General features: G+C 43.5%; 2 protein-coding genes across 2 annotated transcripts; one reads left to right on the forward strand and one right to left on the reverse strand.

Moving 5' to 3' along the window:
* The first annotated feature begins 430 nt into the window (after positions 1–430).
* Positions 431–5599, forward strand: LOC139565306 (germ cell-specific gene 1-like protein). Its single transcript, XM_071385521.1, has 5 exons — positions 431–932; positions 2993–3040; positions 3193–3345; positions 4963–5074; positions 5286–5599. Exons 1-5 carry the CDS (start codon positions 632–634, stop codon positions 5596–5598), a joined length of 927 nt encoding a protein of 308 aa, XP_071241622.1. The 5' UTR covers positions 431–631; the 3' UTR covers position 5599.
* On the reverse strand, positions 4972–10961 carry LOC139565307 (heparan sulfate glucosamine 3-O-sulfotransferase 6-like). The gene is made up of 2 exons (XM_071385522.1): positions 10270–10961; positions 4972–7407 (listed from the first exon to the last, which is right to left on the reverse strand). The coding sequence occupies exons 1-2, from the start codon at positions 10743–10745 to the stop codon at positions 6762–6764; spliced, it is 1122 nt and encodes a 373-aa protein (XP_071241623.1). The 5' UTR covers positions 10746–10961; the 3' UTR covers positions 4972–6761.
* Positions 10962–17434: the final 6473 nt, after the last annotated feature.

Genomic DNA, 17434 nt, shown 5'->3' on the forward strand with positions numbered 1-17434 from the left:
ATAGCTTTAACCTGGATTCACCTGGTCAGTCTATGTCATGGAAAGAGCAGGTGTCCTTAATGTTTTGTACACTCACTGTAGTTTGTGAAAACATGCATCAGTAATGCCCAACTATGCCAGAACATGTCCAGTCCAATGTTGGCATTGGCGAGAGCCTTGTTCCAGATTAGAGAGTAAGCCCAAATTAATATTTTTTATTACTATGCTCAAAGAAACCGCCTAGGTTAGATATGACAATAAAATGGAGGTCTATAATATAATTTGTCCTGTGTAATAAATTACGCATTTGGTGAATGGGTGGAGAAAGATGGGAGAAAAAGAGACCACAGCAAGCAGAAAAGAAAAGAGAGAGAGAGTTCAAATAAACAAGGGAGAGACAAAAAGAGTGATTGGAGGATTGGAGTATAAGGGAGCGCAAGCAAGGAAGAGAACGAATCCTTCAATAAAGGTAGCAGGCAGCACATCCTTAGAGCCACAGGAGAGATGTACATACAGCATCACTCAAGGAACCTCAAACGCCACAAGATTATGAAGATTTGAGATATATTTGAGAGGCGAAACACAGCGGCGACATATCGAAAGCCTGGATTAGTTGCCTTTTCATTTCATTTCATTTTGCCCAGCCTCCAGCATGGGGACAGAGTGCAGTCGGCGGGGGTCCCTGGCGCTCACCCTCAACATTGTAGCATTTACGTGTGCCCTGTCAGCAGTGACCACTAGCTTCTGGTGCGAGGGGACCAGGAAGGTGGTCAAGCCTTTCTGCACGGGGCCGGTGACGACCAGGCAGTCGTACTGCATTCGCTTCAACAGCAGTAACATCAATGACAGCCGGCTGGTGCAGTACATCTGGGAGTCGGGAGAAGAGAAGTTCCTGATGAGGAAGTTCCACACCGGCATCTTCTTCTCCTGTGAGCAGGCTGCTGACATGAATGGTAAATAACGTTCATGTACAACTTGCAGAAATGTTGAAATAGAACATGCGACTATGTTGGCCACTCAGCAGCTGGTCCTGTGTGACCATGCTCTCTAAACCTGATGTGGTTTGGGTACATTACAACAGGAAGTGAATGAGGAAGTACATTGGGAGAGACTAAAATAAGATCAAGATGCAAATGATTTGACAATCTACTATTTACTTACATAATTACATCATCATGTTGTTTTTTCTTTTTTTAGTCTTTGAGATTTGATAAAATAAGCAAAAAGTAATGTTCTATTTGGTATCAGGTTACTTGTGTTGACTTTACTGAAATGGACTGACGTTATAACGATGCATCAGTTTTAGTAGGAGTTTTACAGTATGGAGATCATTGAGTGCAAGAATTGGAATGCTTGCAGAAACTCTGTGACCCAACATTGATTTGCTATGATTGCTGTGAGAGTCAGCAGTAGCCAGTCCTGAGGTGTGACAGAACAAACAGCTGTGAGAGTCAGCAGTAGCCAGTCCTGAGGTGTGACAGAACAAACAGCTGTGAGAGTCAGCAGTAGCCAGTCCTGAGGTGTGACAGAACAAACAGCTGTGAGAGTCAGCAGTAGCCAGTCCTGAGGTGTGACATAACAAACAGCTGTGAGAGTCAGCAGTAGCCAGTCCTGAGGTGTGACAGAACAAACAGCTGTGAGACTCAGCAGTAGCCAGTCCTGAGGTGTGACAGAACAAACAGCTGTGAGAGTCAGCAGTAGCCAGTCCTGAGGTGTGACAGAACAAACAGCTGTGAGAGTCAGCAGTAGCCAGTCCTGAGGTGTGACATAACAAACAGCTGTGAGAGTCAGCAGTAGCCAGTCCTGAGGTGTGACAGAACAAACAGCTGTGAGACTCAGCAGTAGCCAGTCCTGAGGTGTGACAGAACAAACAGCTGTGAGAGTCAGCAGTAGCCAGTCCTGAGGTGTGATATAACAAACAGCTGTGAGAGTCAGCAGTAGCCAGTCCTGAGGTGTGACAGAACAAACAGCTGTGAGAGTCAGCAGTAGCCAGTCCTGAGGTGTGACAGAACAAACAGCTGTGAGAGTCAGCAGTAGCCAGTCCTGAGGTGTGACAGAACAAACAGCTGTGAGAGTCAGCAGTAGCCAGTCCTGAGGTGTGACAGAACAAACAGCTGTGAGAGTCAGCAGTAGCCAGTCCTGAGGTATGATATAACAAACAGCTGTGAGAGTCAGCAGTAGCCAGTCCTGAGGTGTGACAGAACAAACAGCTGTGAGAGTCAGCAGTAGCCAGTCCTGAGGTGTGATATAACAAACAGCTGTGAGAGTCAGCAGTAGCCAGTCCTGAGGTGTGATATAACAAACAGCTGTGAGAGTCAGCAGTAGCCAGTCCTGAGGTGTGATATAACAAACAGCTGTGAGAGTCAGCAGTAGCCAGTCCTGAGGTGTGACAGAACAAACAGCTGTGAGAGTCAGCAGTAGCCAGTCCTGAGGTGTGACATAACAAACAGCTGTGAGAGTCAGCAGTAGCCAGTCCTGAGGTGTGACAGAACAAACAGCTGTGAGAGTCAGCAGTAGCCAGTCCTGAGGTATGATATAACAAACAGCTGTGAGAGTCAGCAGTAGCCAGTCCTGAGGTGTGACAGAACAAACAGCTTAGTGGGATAGAAAAAGGACTGGAGACATGAGGACTGGAGACATGAGGACTGGAGACATGAGGACTGGAGACATGAGGACTGGAGACATGAGGACTGGAGACATGAGGACTGGAGACATGAGGACTGGAGACACCACTATCAGATAATGGATAGGGTCTGATTTTAAAAGTGGTAAGCGATTTATCTTGGGGAGTAATTGGTCAAACAACATGAAGGTGAAAATCCTGATCATAACCATTTTGCTGATGCTTCTGTGCATACTAACACATTTATATTTCATCTATAGAAAATAACGAAGAAGAGTAAAAATTGTTTTGATTGCATTACCTATTTCTACAACTACAATTTACATAAGAAGATAAGAAAAAGAACAAGACTAGGCTACATGAACTAAATTAATGTTTCTCTGCTTCCAGGTTTTAACTGCAGAGACTTTAAAGACATTGCACCTGACCATGAAAAAGGTAGGTAAAACCCATTTATAAAATGATTATCTTTCAGTCTAGTAGTGTAAAGCCCTGATAAATCTATATTGTCCTCTTGACCACAACTTTATATAAGTCCAGTCATCAAAAATATATCAAGACAGGGACTCCTCTCTTCCTTCTATTCCCAGGGGTCCTGTGGCTGTGCATCACAGCTGAGTGTCTCTACCTCATCCTGCTGTTCACGGGTGGTGTACTCATGTGGTTAGAGCTGTGTCCTTGCCTTAGCGTCATGAACAAGCTGAAGCTCAACGCCTTTGCTGCCATGTTAACCGCACTGTCAGGTAACACATCTGTGCCTGGTAATGATGTACACAATCATATATATTTTTAAAAATGTGACATTCACCATTTGTCAAATGAACAAGTCATCAAATAATACTTTCATACAGTCACTCAAAGCTGATCACCAGCCATTGAGGAGTTGATTATCTCCCTGCATCCTTAACTATGAAGTCAGCTTCACAGAGGGGGCACACTAGTGAGTGGACATCCCCTGGCTCTGTTTCTCAATGACCAGAGGCCATGTCAACCTCCATGCCACGCTATCACACTAAGGCTGGCACTGGGCTGGTCAAATTGGATAGAAAGCCTACAGTAGACAGGCTTTCGGAGTCCCAGCTCCACAGTAGAGCAGAGGCCAGCGTGTCTGTGTGTAACACTACCCACCAAGGGGATTACATCATCTAATACCATGCATGCAACCCACTAACCATCCCAGGCAGGCAGAGGCCGGCCAGAGTGACAGTGGCTAGTCCATATCCTAAATGGATTATTTCAATTTTACAGATACGATATTCAGTACACTGCTGAATCTACAGTTTTCATCCTTTCAAAGACCATTTCCAAAGCTGATAGGAGGGGAATCAAGATGTTGTTGAGAAAATGTATGTCAATCAGGAGTCCTGTTCATCTAGATTCACTCACTGTATTGTCAATAATAGTTATTGTGTTGCTATCCATCTGTCAAACTGTATTGTGGGGGTAAGTAGGAGTGAATATACACATTTAAAATGTGGTTTATGCACCACAGAATTTGTGGAATCCCTACAACTAACTCTCCTTGGGTCTGTGGTACAAATATGAATGTGAATATGATTTTTTTAGCAGAAAAGCAGAGCAATAATAGAAGCAGGGTGGGATGGGAGCCTTGCTCGGGGAGGTACAGTTGTAGAGAAGCTAGCCTAGCTAAGTGCTAACATAGCGCGTAGAGCAGTGGTCTATGGTCTGTGTACAATGCCTCTGGGGATTTGCTGGTTTTTGGACTAATCGGATTGGAGATGGGACAGTGGTTTTGGGCCAAGACAAGGCCTACCCATAGGAGTACCCCCACCCCTCCCCTCCCACCTTCTCCTGGCCCCTCCTCTTGTTGTTAGGGCGTTAATCCCAAGTAAAGCAGCTGTAGACGAGCAGAATGTTGGCAGAGAGATGGCCAAGAGGCAGCAGAGAAAGAGAGAGTAGAGGGAACACTGTGCTGTGGTGGGCTTTGATTCTTCATCATTCTCTCTTCTGTCATTGTTATGAAGGGGAATGGCTGCAACTGTATTAATGTAACCTATCAGCTTCCCCAGTAATACTATAAACTGAATATCCAGGGAATAAAGAAGCATGATCATGGTGAAAATTAATGGACTGATCTCAATGTTGTTCACACTAACACCTGTCCTCATGCAAGGTTTTTAAAATAAGTGAAAGATAGCCCTCAATTCATAACGTGTACAATACTGCCACCTGTGACTACTAATATCAATTGCAGATACAATTTTTTTGCTGTACTTATACCAGTGCTTTTGAAAGGTACAACCATTATACCCAAAAAATATATAGTCTCATATTATCTCAGGTTTTCATTCACCAACTTTATTTGCGTTTTGTATTGTGTTGTGTCCTTCGGGATCCAGGCCTTTTGGGGATGGTTGCCCACATGATGTTCACCACGGCCTTTCAGCTGGCTGTGGCTATGGGTCCGGAGGACTGGAGGCCCAAGACCTGGGACTACAGCTGGTCCTACATGTATGTACTGACTAGGTCACTTACCGTTACACTAGGTGCTGTACAATAGGAGTTGTCTCTGATTAAACTCTAATACCCAGCTATGTGATACTTGTGCAATTTTAAGCGACGCTAGCATTCTGAGGCCATGTACAGTAGCACAGTCATGATGGAGAGAGCGTGCATGCTGAGGTTAATCACACCCTCTGTACTTCTTCTTCCCCCTGCCCAGCTTAGCATGGGGCTCCTTTGCCACCTGCATGGCTTCTGCGGTGACAGCACTGAACAGGTACACCAAGACCATCGTAGAGTTCAAGTACAAGCGGCGGAACATTGAGAAGAACCTGAGGATCAAGCAGAAGCTGCTGGAGATGGACCTGCCAGAGCAGATGTGGGACATGTACCTGACGGCTGTGCCTGCATGGGGAGAAGGAAATGCTGGGCCTCTGGACCTCCCTGTCAATGGGCACAAACCCTCCACTGGAGCAGCCTATGTAATGGGCCTGGACAGCATGACAGAACCACAGGGAGAGGCCTACTGCTAAGACAGTGGTCACCAACCCTGGGCCTGCAGGGCCCCATTCCAATACTGTTAGAATGTACCTACCATCCTCCCTTGACTGCTCCAACATGATTGGATAGGTTCCAATTCAAAACACAAAGGGGAGGAAGAAAGGATGCATTTTCACAGTATCAGAAGAGGGCCTACGATATCTATAAGGCTTTACAGGACCAGGCTTGGTGACCTCTTCATTAAAATGACCATAAATTGTCTCTCATATACAGGATCCCAAACTCACTAGACTGTATAGGGCATAATGGATCCCATTGAGAAGATCATTACTAATATTATGGCTAAAGGAACATGGAGCTGACTGAATAAACAACACTTGTCCTCAACCTCCTCCTGTATGTTTCTAGAGCCAAGGCCATGACTATTCTTATCATTACTGTTATTCTGGAGCAGATGGTGAAGCTGTTTTTACAAGCTATGATAGTAGTTTTGTTGCCACATTCGGCATGGGGCTGCAAATATCAGCCAAGTCTAGTTTCCATATGGATGCTTGGTGTACAGATGGCTATTTCCAACACGTACAGTAGGTTACAACATGGTGCTTATGTTTATATGTGCTGTATGTAAGTTTGTGTTTGAGAGAAAGTTGGATCTTAATATTTGCTTCAGAATGTAATGAAGAAAAAGGCAGCATCCATAAACATACACAGGAAATGTATTGAGCACAAACTTTGTCAGAAATGAAGGACAATTCAGACTGTGAATCTGTCTATGATTCTTGGTAATATTGAGGAAATGGGTTTAAATGCCCCTCATAACTAAGGAATATTTAAATGAAAACCAACTGCAAACGACTACTAGCTGAATGGATCAATGCAGGACTCTACTAAATATTTCAACTATTTGCCCATGCAGCTGCCTTGAATTGTCTTGGATTTAAATTAAGGGATGCCATGTCATTTCTTATGGTAATACTTGCTCAATCTGACTACAGAAAAAAATGACCACAAATACACATTTTTCCAAGTAGTTTACAGTACTTCGACAATACCGTCTAAGCCTCTGTTGGTGAAGGACTGCCATCTAGTGGAGTAAAGGGTAAGTTCACAGAGTTCTGAGGACCTGCTTTCCGACCGTGGATGTCGCTGTCACTTTCCTCTGTATCTTTTTTCCACCTCATTGTAGGCTCCCATCCTACCAGCCAAAGTCCTGCCCTGTCATCTGGTAGAAGCGCAGGTTGTGTGGATGGTAGAACTTACGTAACCTGAGGATGACCTGAGGGTGGATGTCAGCATGTGGCCTGCCCTTGGTTCTGCCCAGGCAGTGGGGCTTGCTGCTGCCCTCTGGCTTCTTCAGGCAGGGGAAACCCTTTGTCTTGTTGAAGTAGAAGTGTTTGTCTGTGATGATCCTCTGAAGGCCCAGAAAGTCTTGGACTCTGCCCAGCTCCCCTGCAGGGTCGCTCACCAGCCTCTCCCCATGGACAAAGTGGATCTGCTCCAAGGGGAAGTGGGCCAGCCACCTCTCCAGGTGCAGAGCATACAGGCCAATCCAGATGGGGCTCCACAGGGAGTCCACCTTCAACGCCTCCGTCCCGTTATGGAACATCAGGGTCTCGAAGCTGGGAACGCCCGGAGTCTTGGATATGATCTGGGTGTAGTCAGAGATGGCGCGGGTCACAGGGTCACGCACCACCACAATCAGTTTGACCTCCTGGGACATGGCGTGGATCAGGCCGGGGCTATCCGCCGTCACAAAGTACCTGGGTGTCTTCTCCAGGACCACCTGGCCCTCCAGAGCGTTGGGCATCAGGTTCCTGAGAGGGACAATGAGGCTGTTCAATCTTATATCAAATACACAAAATACAGCCAAATTAGAATATAATCATATCCATTTGTTTTAGATCCAAGAGAGAGGGTTAATTCTTTGAATAACCATCAACCAATCCAAGGTACTATTGATTGAGGCCTACAGCCAAATAAAGGGACTGAATCATCCCTTAACACCATGACCTATCTGGTCATGCTCACTCCCCACAGATCTCTATGTCATCCTGTGCCAATGAAGCCAACAGGCCTGCTGGTTCTTAATAATTGACATGGTGTTATATAGTTTTCCCCAGTGTGCTCTCCAGCCTCACTCAGCTCTTCCTCCCTGCCGGATGTTAATACACTCCCATTCAACTAAACGATGGCTGAGGGCTGAGGGGCACTGAAACTCGTACACACCCCTTGTAAGAGCATGTGCTACCAGGGAGAGAGAGAGGACACAGTCGGCTGTCTGCCTGAATAGAAATCCAGATGAAGGAAGGACAAGAGAGAAAGAAAGGAAGGAAGGAAGAAAGAGAGACTGGGAGAAAGAAGGAGGGAGGGAGCACACAAATACAAGCAAAGTCCATTAGTGAGCCCACTTTTGATTTTCCCTGGAGACAGATTTTAGCACTGGCAGAATATGTAGCTTTTGTGTTGCATTGACTCGCTTGGCATTTGCACTCAGCTTTTCTCCCTTGGAGCTGTTATCTAACCATTATCAAGATCGAGTTCAATTCCATGGGTAGTGTTTAAATAAAGAGCCATGATTATTTCCCTCTCAGCAGAAACAATGCATACTCCAGTGCATATTCTCATTAGACAATGTGGTGCTATACTTTGATCAAGCAGCTTGATGAATATTTCCATTTTGGGAACAGACAGTATGATACTTCAGACATCAACCGTGCTGAGCGATTAATGCTTTTTGACGATTAGTGCTTTTTGAGGTCAGTTCGGTCCGATTATAAAAAAAGAATCACGGTTTTCAATTTCAAGTTTCAATAATTTTTGAAAACATTAATTAAATGCACTATGCATTGTGTGGCCTGAATGCTGTAACAAGACAGAATAAAACAATCAATAAAAGTCACATGATGGTAGTGACTGTCCATTACTGCTTATCCCTTATTAACCATAATTTATTCACATTACTTTAATAAAATATTTTAGTTGTTGTGTATATTACATTTGTTTTATTTAATAACTTTATTATTTAATCCTAAATCATCATCTCATCTCTATTGAGCTGCTGTCTATGCAGTCTGACAAAATCACAATTTTGTAGTCCTTCAAAGTAAATAAGGCATACTTTTATGACTGCTGAATGACAAATATCAATCACTTAGATCATGTACAGTATTTTAAGGTAGAGATAAACCCTCGTGAAGAAACAGCTGCTCTATAGCACCTCATGATCGCACATTCTTCTGTCTCTTCCATAGCAGGCGTAAAATAATTCAAAGACCGGACAAGTAGATGCGCAAGAAATTGTGGTCATTGTAGTTAATTCTCACGTTTTACGCGCTAAACAATAGAATATTAGCCTGTTGGAAACTACAACTCCTTACTACATCGCACAGCTGAGGCTGGATCTGATGTATCTCTAGAGAAACTGTACAATGAGCGAATTGAGCGCACAGAAGAAAACTGAACAAAATGGAATTCAAATAATTGAACCAAAGTTGGTCAATTAGATGTTTAAAAAACTAAAATAACCGCTCACCACACGACATCAAACAAGGGAGAGAACAAGGTCCATATTGTGCGGCACTGTTGGCCCAAGCACCTTGAAATGCATTTGTTGTAAGAAATGTGCTATATAAATAAAGTTTGATTGATTGAGTGATCATGTAGCAGATGTTAGATTCAGGAGTTGGGGGAATGTTTGGTACATTTATTTGTTTTTGGAGAACAGTCAAAATGACAAAATAATACATTTACATTACATTTAAGTCATTTAGCAGACGCTCTTATCCAGAGCGACTTACAAATTGGTGCATTCACCTTATGATATCCAGTGGAACAACCACTTACAATAGTGCATCTAACTCTTTTAAGGGGGGGGGGGGGGGGGGGGTTAGAAGGATTCCTTTCTCCTATCCCAGGTCTTCCTTAAAGAGGTGGGGTTTCAGGTGTCTCCGGAAGGTGGTGATTGACTCCGCTGACCTGGCGTCGTGAGGGAGTTTGTTCCACCATTGGGGTGCCAGAGCAGCGAACAGTTTTGACTGGGCTGAGCGGGAACTGTACTTCCTCAGAGGTAGGGAGGCGAGCAGGCCAGAGGTGGATGAACCATAATAATGGCATAGAGAACATTGCTCCATAATATGTGTTATTGATTTTACAGTTGTTCTTCAGAGTGTATGTATGGGCCATGTAGGGCACCCGAGTGGTGCAGCGGTCTAACGCACTGCATCTCAGTGCTAGAGGTGTCACTACAGACTCTGGTCCGATTCCAGGCTGTATCACAACCGGCTATGATTGGTTAGGGTTTGATGGGTCTAGGCCGTCATTGTAAATAATCATTTGTTCTTAACTGACTTGCCTAGTTAAATAAAGGTTAAATAAATGTATAAAAATAAGTAAATGTAGGACAGCCCATAGAGAAATTCCCCCAGCCATTAAATAACCCCTTTAACCTGCAATACACACGGCTGACTATGAGCAAGCAGCAATTCCAAGGAGGAATGTGCATCATTCTACACCTTTTGCAAGTTGTAAACATAATCCGAATGCAAACAATGAAACACTCCTCAATCAAATATCAAATATATATAAACAAATATCAACCAAACACAAATGTGTGTTTCAGCATTATCATTCTAATCATTCTAATCATCATAATCATTCTAATCATCATCATCATCATCATCATCGATAGGTAGGTAGGTTCATACCTGTACCAATTCAACCCACGTGAGTAATGTCTGTCGAAAAAGTGGGGTTCAGAGCCAAGTGCTCGAATGTCAGGATGAAGTCTTAGGAATTCCAAAAGAGCTCGTGTTCCGCCCTTTTTCACCCCTATGATGATTGCTTGGGGTAGTCTCCTTGCTGCGGTCCAGTCCTTACCAACATTGGCTGATTGCGCACCAACTGCACCTGTCGCACCTGCGCTGCGGACGTGGGATGCTGAGCGCACACCGACATCTGTAGCCCTCTTCTCAAATGAGGCATTCTTCCTTTGGAACAGCTCAGTCAAAGGTAAAAGTTGAGAGGTTTGCTTCAAATGTTTCGCAGTATCCACTAAAATAAAATCACAGCAGCCGGAGAGAATGAAGTACAGCGACGCGCAAACCACAGCAAGGGAGAACACGAAGAGAAGTTTATGCAGGAGTCGCGGAACGTCTTGTTGAATGTGATGAGAACCAGCCATACCTTCTTCCACAAACAAATTGAGGCCATTCTATGAACAACACATCTCTTCTTTCGGTACATCTGCTATTCTTGTAAGCAAAAGCACATCATCATAATTCCATGCCCAAAAACATGGTGCACCGGCTGTTCCAAGCGAAGTGCCAAATACGCTCGTCATCCCATATTGACACGTTGTTGATCTCTAAACTGTTCATCGCAACAACAAAAAATCCTTCTTTCTATAATAACAATATTTTGTTGGACATATACGACGGTGTAATGTTTCCACACACAGTTAGTATAGTATGTTCTTGCTCATCTGACACTGCTATATTAACCATCATCTGGAGATGCTGTGCGCATCTTTCAGTGCTGCTCTACCTTGATTGGAGGGATGGTAGAGAAGGCGGGTTTCACTGCTCAAACTTAAACTGTTGAGCCATGATCCTGTAGCATCAGCTTTAGGATAACTTTCTTTCTCAATGTTTGCATTAGACAGGCAATTTGCTTTCCTTCCTCAGGCTATGGTATTATGCTGGTCAGGAGGGAAATAACACCACAAGGCAACTCATTTCAGCTTTGACATAATTTTCAGGTGACAATTTCCTCAATAAATATTGATTTATGGTTGAATAAAGTAGGATACTTGTTAAAGAGATTTTTATTTGCAATTCATATTACAGTTTTTGAGGCATATATGGGAACAGCTGACCATGCAGATTTTTTTGGGGTTCCTTGCATGACTTAACACACATTATTGTTTTGCAATGATTGAATATTGTTCTTTGCATCCACAGACAGAAAGCCCTGTACATAGGCATCATGACGTAATAGGAAGCGTTGGTAATACAACCAGGATAATCTCCAGGCAGAGGTATTAAGTCATACAGGGAGGGGGTTTGTGTCTGATTCTGCTTTTTTTCGCAGCATCATAGTGAAAATCTTTTTTTATGGAAGGACAGCCCAATAATGACTGCATTATGGGTCATATGGGTCACTTCTGATACTGTGAAATCTCCTCTGAACAGGAAACTGTGTATTGTAAGCTTACACGGTTTACCAGGAAATGGTCACTGTACAATCTGACATTGGAGCCAACTCCACTTATGTCCCTCAATTGAATATGATCTGTGTACTCTAGTGGAACCTTTAAAGAGCAATCCATGGTATTATAATCAAATAATGCCATTTCTGATTCAAACTCAGATGTAGTTTACCAGAAATCCAATGCACATCCTTATAAGTGAAAAGCTATGACAAACAATAGACGCAAGAGGCTGAAGAGAAGCCATCACGTGGAGAGAAACCTTCACATGGAGAGAAACCTTCATGTGGAGAGAAGCCTTCACAACCTTCACGTGGAGAGAAGCCTTCACAAGCCTTCAGGTGGAGAGAAACCTTCACAAGCCTTCAGGTGGAGAGAAGCCTTCACAAGCCTTCAGGTGGAGAGAAACCTTCACAAGCCTTCAGGTGGAGAGAAGCCTTCACAAGCCTTCAGGTGGAGAGAAGCCTTCACAAGCCTTCAGGTGGAGAGAAGCCTTCACAAGCCTTCAGGTGGAGAGAAGCCTTAACAAGCCTTCAGGTGGAGAGAAGCCTTAACAAGCCTTCAGGTGGAGAGAAGCCTTAACGAGCCTTCAGGTGGAGAGAAGCCTTCACAAGCCTTCAGGTGGAGAGAGGTCTTCACAAGCCTTCAGGTGGAGAGAAGTCTTCACAAGCCTTCAGGTGGAGAGAAGCCTTAACAAGCCTTCAGGTGGAGAGAAGCCTTCACAAGCCTTCAGGTGGAGAGAAGTCTTCACAAGCCTTCAGGTGGAGAGAAGTCTTCACAAGCCTTCAGGTGGAGAGAAGCCTTCACAAGCCTTCAGGTGGAGAGAAGCCTTCACAAGCCTTCAGGTGGAGAGAAGCCTTAACAAGCCTTCAGGTGGAGAGAAGCCTTAACAAGCCTTCAGGTGGAGAGAAGCCTTAACGAGCCTTCAGGTGGAGAGAAGCCTTCACAAGCCTTCAGGTGGAGAGAAGTCTTCACAAGCCTTCAGGTGGAGAGAAGTCTTCACAAGCCTTCAGGTGGAGAGAAGCCTTAACAAGCCTTCAGGTGGAGAGAAGCCTTCACAAGCCTTCAGGTGGAGAGAAGTCTTCACAAGCCTTCAGGTGGAGAGAAGTCTTCACAAGCCTTCAGGTGGAGAGAAGCCTTAACAAGCCTTCAGCTGGAGAGAAGCCTTCACAAGCCTTCAGGTGGAGAGAAGTCTTCACAAGCCTTCAGGTGGAGAGAAGTCTTCACAAGCCTTCAGGTGGAGAGAAGCCTTAACAAGCCTTCAGGTGGAGAGAAGCCTTAACAAGCCTTCAGGTGGAGAGAAGCCTTCACAAGCCTTCAGGTGGAGAGAAGCCTTCACAAGCCTTCAGGTGGAGAGAAGCCTTAACAAGCTTTGCATAAATGAAGGCACCAGGAGATTCATATTGGATCAAATAATATGCTGTGGAAATATCAGTGAAAATAACCCACTGGGCACAGACTTCAGTTCAACGTCTAGTTTTGATTTAAATTTGGTAGAGTTGTCAACTAACGTGAATTCAACATGAAATCAACAAAAAATGTCACCATGTCTTTGAATTTAGGTTAAAAGTGACTACATTCCCTTACATTGATGTCTTTTTTCAAATCCAATCAGTTTCCACATTTATTCAACATCATCACATTTAAACTAAGTTTTTTTAAATGACGTGGAAACAACATTGATTCAACCAGTTTTTGCTCAGTGGGAACACAATAGTTTAAACAAAGCATTTATTGTTACATTTGAAGCAAGGATCATGTGAGATAGGACAAGTTATTTTATTGTGTTATTTTTTTAATTTATTTTTAACTTGGATTTATTTAGTAAATATTTTCTTAATTATATTTTCTTAAAACTGAATTGTTGGTTAAGGGCTTGTAAGTAAGCATTTCACAGTAAGGTTTACACCTGCTGCATTTGGCGCATGTGACAAATAACATTTGATTTAATTTCATTTGAAGAGAGAATTCAAACAGTTTGCTGTGAAAGCACAAGGTATTGCCACCAATGATGTGGCTTCAATACAGGGACCCTGTCTTTCTCTTCCAGACTCACATCTGAAGGTTGGCAAAATAATAGAGTCTTTCATCTACCTCTAAATTAGACTGTGTCCATCACTGGTTTCCTAAAATACACAGCATCAGCTGGATATGTGTGTTCAACATTCACCTTCTGCTACAATTTCTGTCAAGTTGTTTACGCACACAGTATGATGCACACATTTGATAAATCCAACGTATGCACTACACAGAATGCACTGCAATGCCTCTGCAACGCAATGCTGCAAGGCAAATGCAGCGTTCCACTGGAAATGAATGTACTTCTGGTGTACCAAAATGCAAAAACTGTCGGTGTGATCGAGGCGTTACCGTCATGCAGGATACCTGCTGTGCAGTGCAGGGTGACCTGGTTTCTGCATCACATCTGGGATCATTGTTAATAAGACCCGGTGCATTGTAAATACATAGGGATTAAAGATCACTTTAGAAGCAGAGACATGTCTACGCGTCTGTTATCTCAGATAAATCTGTTTGTTCTGGAAAATGACCACATTGGATTATAGGGTGGAGAAACGATGGGTGAAGATGTGAGGATGCTGCTGCTACCCTCTACTGAATTCACCTTCCTACGGCTTACATTCCACAGCCTCACATGCCCCAAGCATCTCTGATCGTATGTGTGTGTGTGTGTGTGTGTGTGTGTGTGTGTGTGTGTGTGTGTGTGTGTGTGTGTGTGTGTGTGTGTGTGTGTGTGTGTGTGTGTGTGTGTGTGTGTGTGTGTGTGTGTGCGTGTGCGTGTGCGTGTGCGTGTGCGTACATGGTTAGTTCTGTCAGTGAACAGTCATAAACTCAGCAAAAAAAGAAACGTCCCTTTTTCAGGACCCTGTCTTTCAAAGATAATTAGTAAAAATCCAAATAACTTCACAGATCTTTATTGTAAAGGGTTTAAACACTGTTTCCCATGCTTGTTCAATGAACCATAAACAATTAATGAACATGCACCTGTGGAACGGTCGTTAAGACACTAACAGCTTACAGACGGTAGGCAATTAAGGTCACAGTTATGTAAACTTAGGACACTAAAGAGACCTTTCTACTGACTCTGAAAAACACCAAAAGAAAGATGCCCAGGGTCCCTGCTCATCTGCGTGAACGTGCCTTAGGCATGCTGCAAGGAGGCATGAGGACTGCAGATGTGGCCAGGGCAATAAATTGCAATGTCCGTACTGTGAGACGCCTAAGGGAAACAGGACGGACAGCTGATCATCCGCGCAGTGGCAGACCACGTGTAACAACACCTGCACAGGATCGGTACATCCGAACATCACATCTGCGGGACAGGTACAGGATGTCAACAACAACTGCCCGAGTTACACCAGGAATTCACAATCCCTCCATCAGTGCTCAGACTGTCCGCAATAGGCTGAGAGAGGCTGGACTGAGGGCTTGTAGGCCTGTTGTAAGGCAGGTCCTCACCAGACATCACCAGCAACAACATCGCCTATGGGCACAAACCCATCGTCGCTGGACCAGACAGAATTCACGTTTATCATCGAAGGAATGAGTGTTACACCGAGGCCTGTACTCTGGAGTGGGATTGATTTGGAGGTGGAAGGTCCATCATGGTCTGGGGCAGTGTGTCACATCATCACTGAGCTTGTTGCCATTGCAGGCAATCTTAACGCTGTGCGTTACAGGGAAGACATCCTCCTCCCTCATGTGGTACCCTTCCTGCAGGCTCATCCTGACATGACCCTCCAGCATGACAATGCCACCAGCCATATTGCTCATTCTGTGCATGATTTCCTGCAAGACAGGAATGTCAGTGTTCTGCCATGGCCAGCGAAGAGCCCGGATCTCAATCCCATTGAGCACGTCTGGGACCTGTTGGACCGGAGGGTGAGGGCTAGGGCCATTCCCCCCAGAAATGTCCGGGAACTTGCAGGTGCCTTGGTGGAAGAGTGTTGTAACATCTCACAGCAAGAACTGGCAAATCTGGTGCAGTCCATGAGGAGGAGATGCACTGCAGTACTTAATGCAGCTGATGGCCACACCAGATACTGACTGTTACTTTTGATTTTGACCCCCCCGCCCCCCCTTTGTTCAGGGACACATTATTCAATTTCTGTAAGTTACATGTCTGTGGAACTTATTTAGTTTATGTCTCAGTTGTTGAATCTTGTCATGTTCATACAAATATTTACACATGTTAAGTTTGCTGAAAATAAACACAGTTGACAGTGAGAGGACGTTTCTTTTTTTGCTGAGTTTATGTTGTACTGTACCACTGCAATACTATTGTGACACTCAAATCAAGTTAGATGGGTGATAGAGATATTTGTCCACTGTAGGTTTGCTGCTAAGTGGTAAGTGTCATCTGCTGAATTGTTAGTCTCAGGAAATAAAGATGGTAACTCACTCAAACTCTGAAGGGAGATACATGTAAGTGTGATCAATATATTTGTGCTATGTCTTACTTCATAACGAAGCAGAGCTGCTTATCTGTAGTTAACAGGAAGAGATATTTCTGCAACTGAAATGACAGGTCTTTTTCACAGCTGCTCCAAGGCAAGTCATAATGGTCTGTTGTGAGGTTAAATCAACATTGTGCTGTAATACTTCTTCCAAATATTTATTTAATGGCTTGTGGTTCTGTTTTAGTTCTTAGTGCTTTGTAAAGGTAAACTTTCCTAAACATGTTCTTAAATAAATAGGTATACTGTGAGAAATGACTATAATAGTAATTGTTAACTGTTTCTATAGAACCCGCTCCTCTTCTCTTCCAACGTGCTGAATCTCAATCCAATTCTCTGAATCCAGCAGATTACCTATATAGATCTTCTTAAATGTATGCAGAGGCATGTTCACAATAGTATGCTAATGTGGCCCCACATGTGACATTTTTACCTTGTATGCCTCCCCATCCTGCAATCACAGATAAGACTCTTGACCTCTGAGCTGAGTACTAAGAGATTGTTATGTCATGTTATTTTCAAAAGGTGTATTGCTCTTCAAGGATCTTTGGTCTATACCCAATCAAGCTTAAAACGCCCCCAGAAAATGAATTAGTCACCACTGGCCCACAATAATCTTTCCTTATTATCACACAATATAACTGCCCTCAACATGTCCAATGAATATTTAATACAAAATGTTACATTAATTGGAACTAAAAAAGTGTCTGTAACGTACTGTAGTAATAGCAGCTCTTTCAACAAAGATTGTTCTTGTATCATCAGTGCGGAACCATTATAATAACCGTATTTTGTCTCTCCAAAACCGGTCCAAAGGATAAGGTTACTTTCCAAATCCCCCTAGTACAGTAGTAATTGTAGAGTTATAAGGTCTGAGCACTATACTGCTGTCCTGAAAGGCAATATCCTCTTGATTAGAACTAAAGCCCTTAAACCCACTGGCACTTCCAGATAATCATATTTTAAAGGAGATTACTCTTTACTTCTTGAGTATTCAGAGATGAATACAGGATCCCTATCTATGACTAGATTAAAAACTGTCATTTGATTTGCAAAAAACATTGTGTTTCTTTATCCTATTTTTATTCTGTACAAATCCTGAATTGTGATGATTCAATCAATAAAGTCTATCCTCTATTCTGCAGGTGTTATATTTCTTGAGAACAAAAACAAAATTATGAAGACCCG

This window comes from Salvelinus alpinus, chromosome 36, assembly GCF_045679555.1.
Source record: "Salvelinus alpinus chromosome 36, SLU_Salpinus.1, whole genome shotgun sequence".
Classification (NCBI taxonomy): domain Eukaryota; kingdom Metazoa; phylum Chordata; class Actinopteri; order Salmoniformes; family Salmonidae; genus Salvelinus; species Salvelinus alpinus.

What these genes read in the sequence shown, in the direction of transcription:
- LOC139565306 (XM_071385521.1), top strand. Translation starts at nt 632, where the DNA reads ATGGGGACAGAGTGCAGTCGGCGGGGGTCCCTGGCGCTCACCCTCAAC. An exon ending in GCAGGCTGCTGACATGAATG is followed by an intron (nt 933 to 2,992) that starts GTAAATAACGTT and finishes CTCTGCTTCCAG; the next exon opens with GTTTTAACTGCAGAGACTTT. An exon ending in TGCACCTGACCATGAAAAAG is followed by an intron (nt 3,041 to 3,192) that starts GTAGGTAAAACC and finishes TTCTATTCCCAG; the next exon opens with GGGTCCTGTGGCTGTGCATC.
- LOC139565307 (XM_071385522.1), bottom strand. Translation starts at nt 10,745, where the DNA reads ATGGCTGGTTCTCATCACATTCAACAAGACGTTCCGCGACTCCTGCAT. An exon ending in CGTGGGTTGAATTGGTACAG is followed by an intron (nt 7,408 to 10,269) that starts GTATGAACCTAC and finishes ATTTGATATAAG; the next exon opens with ATTGAACAGCCTCATTGTCC.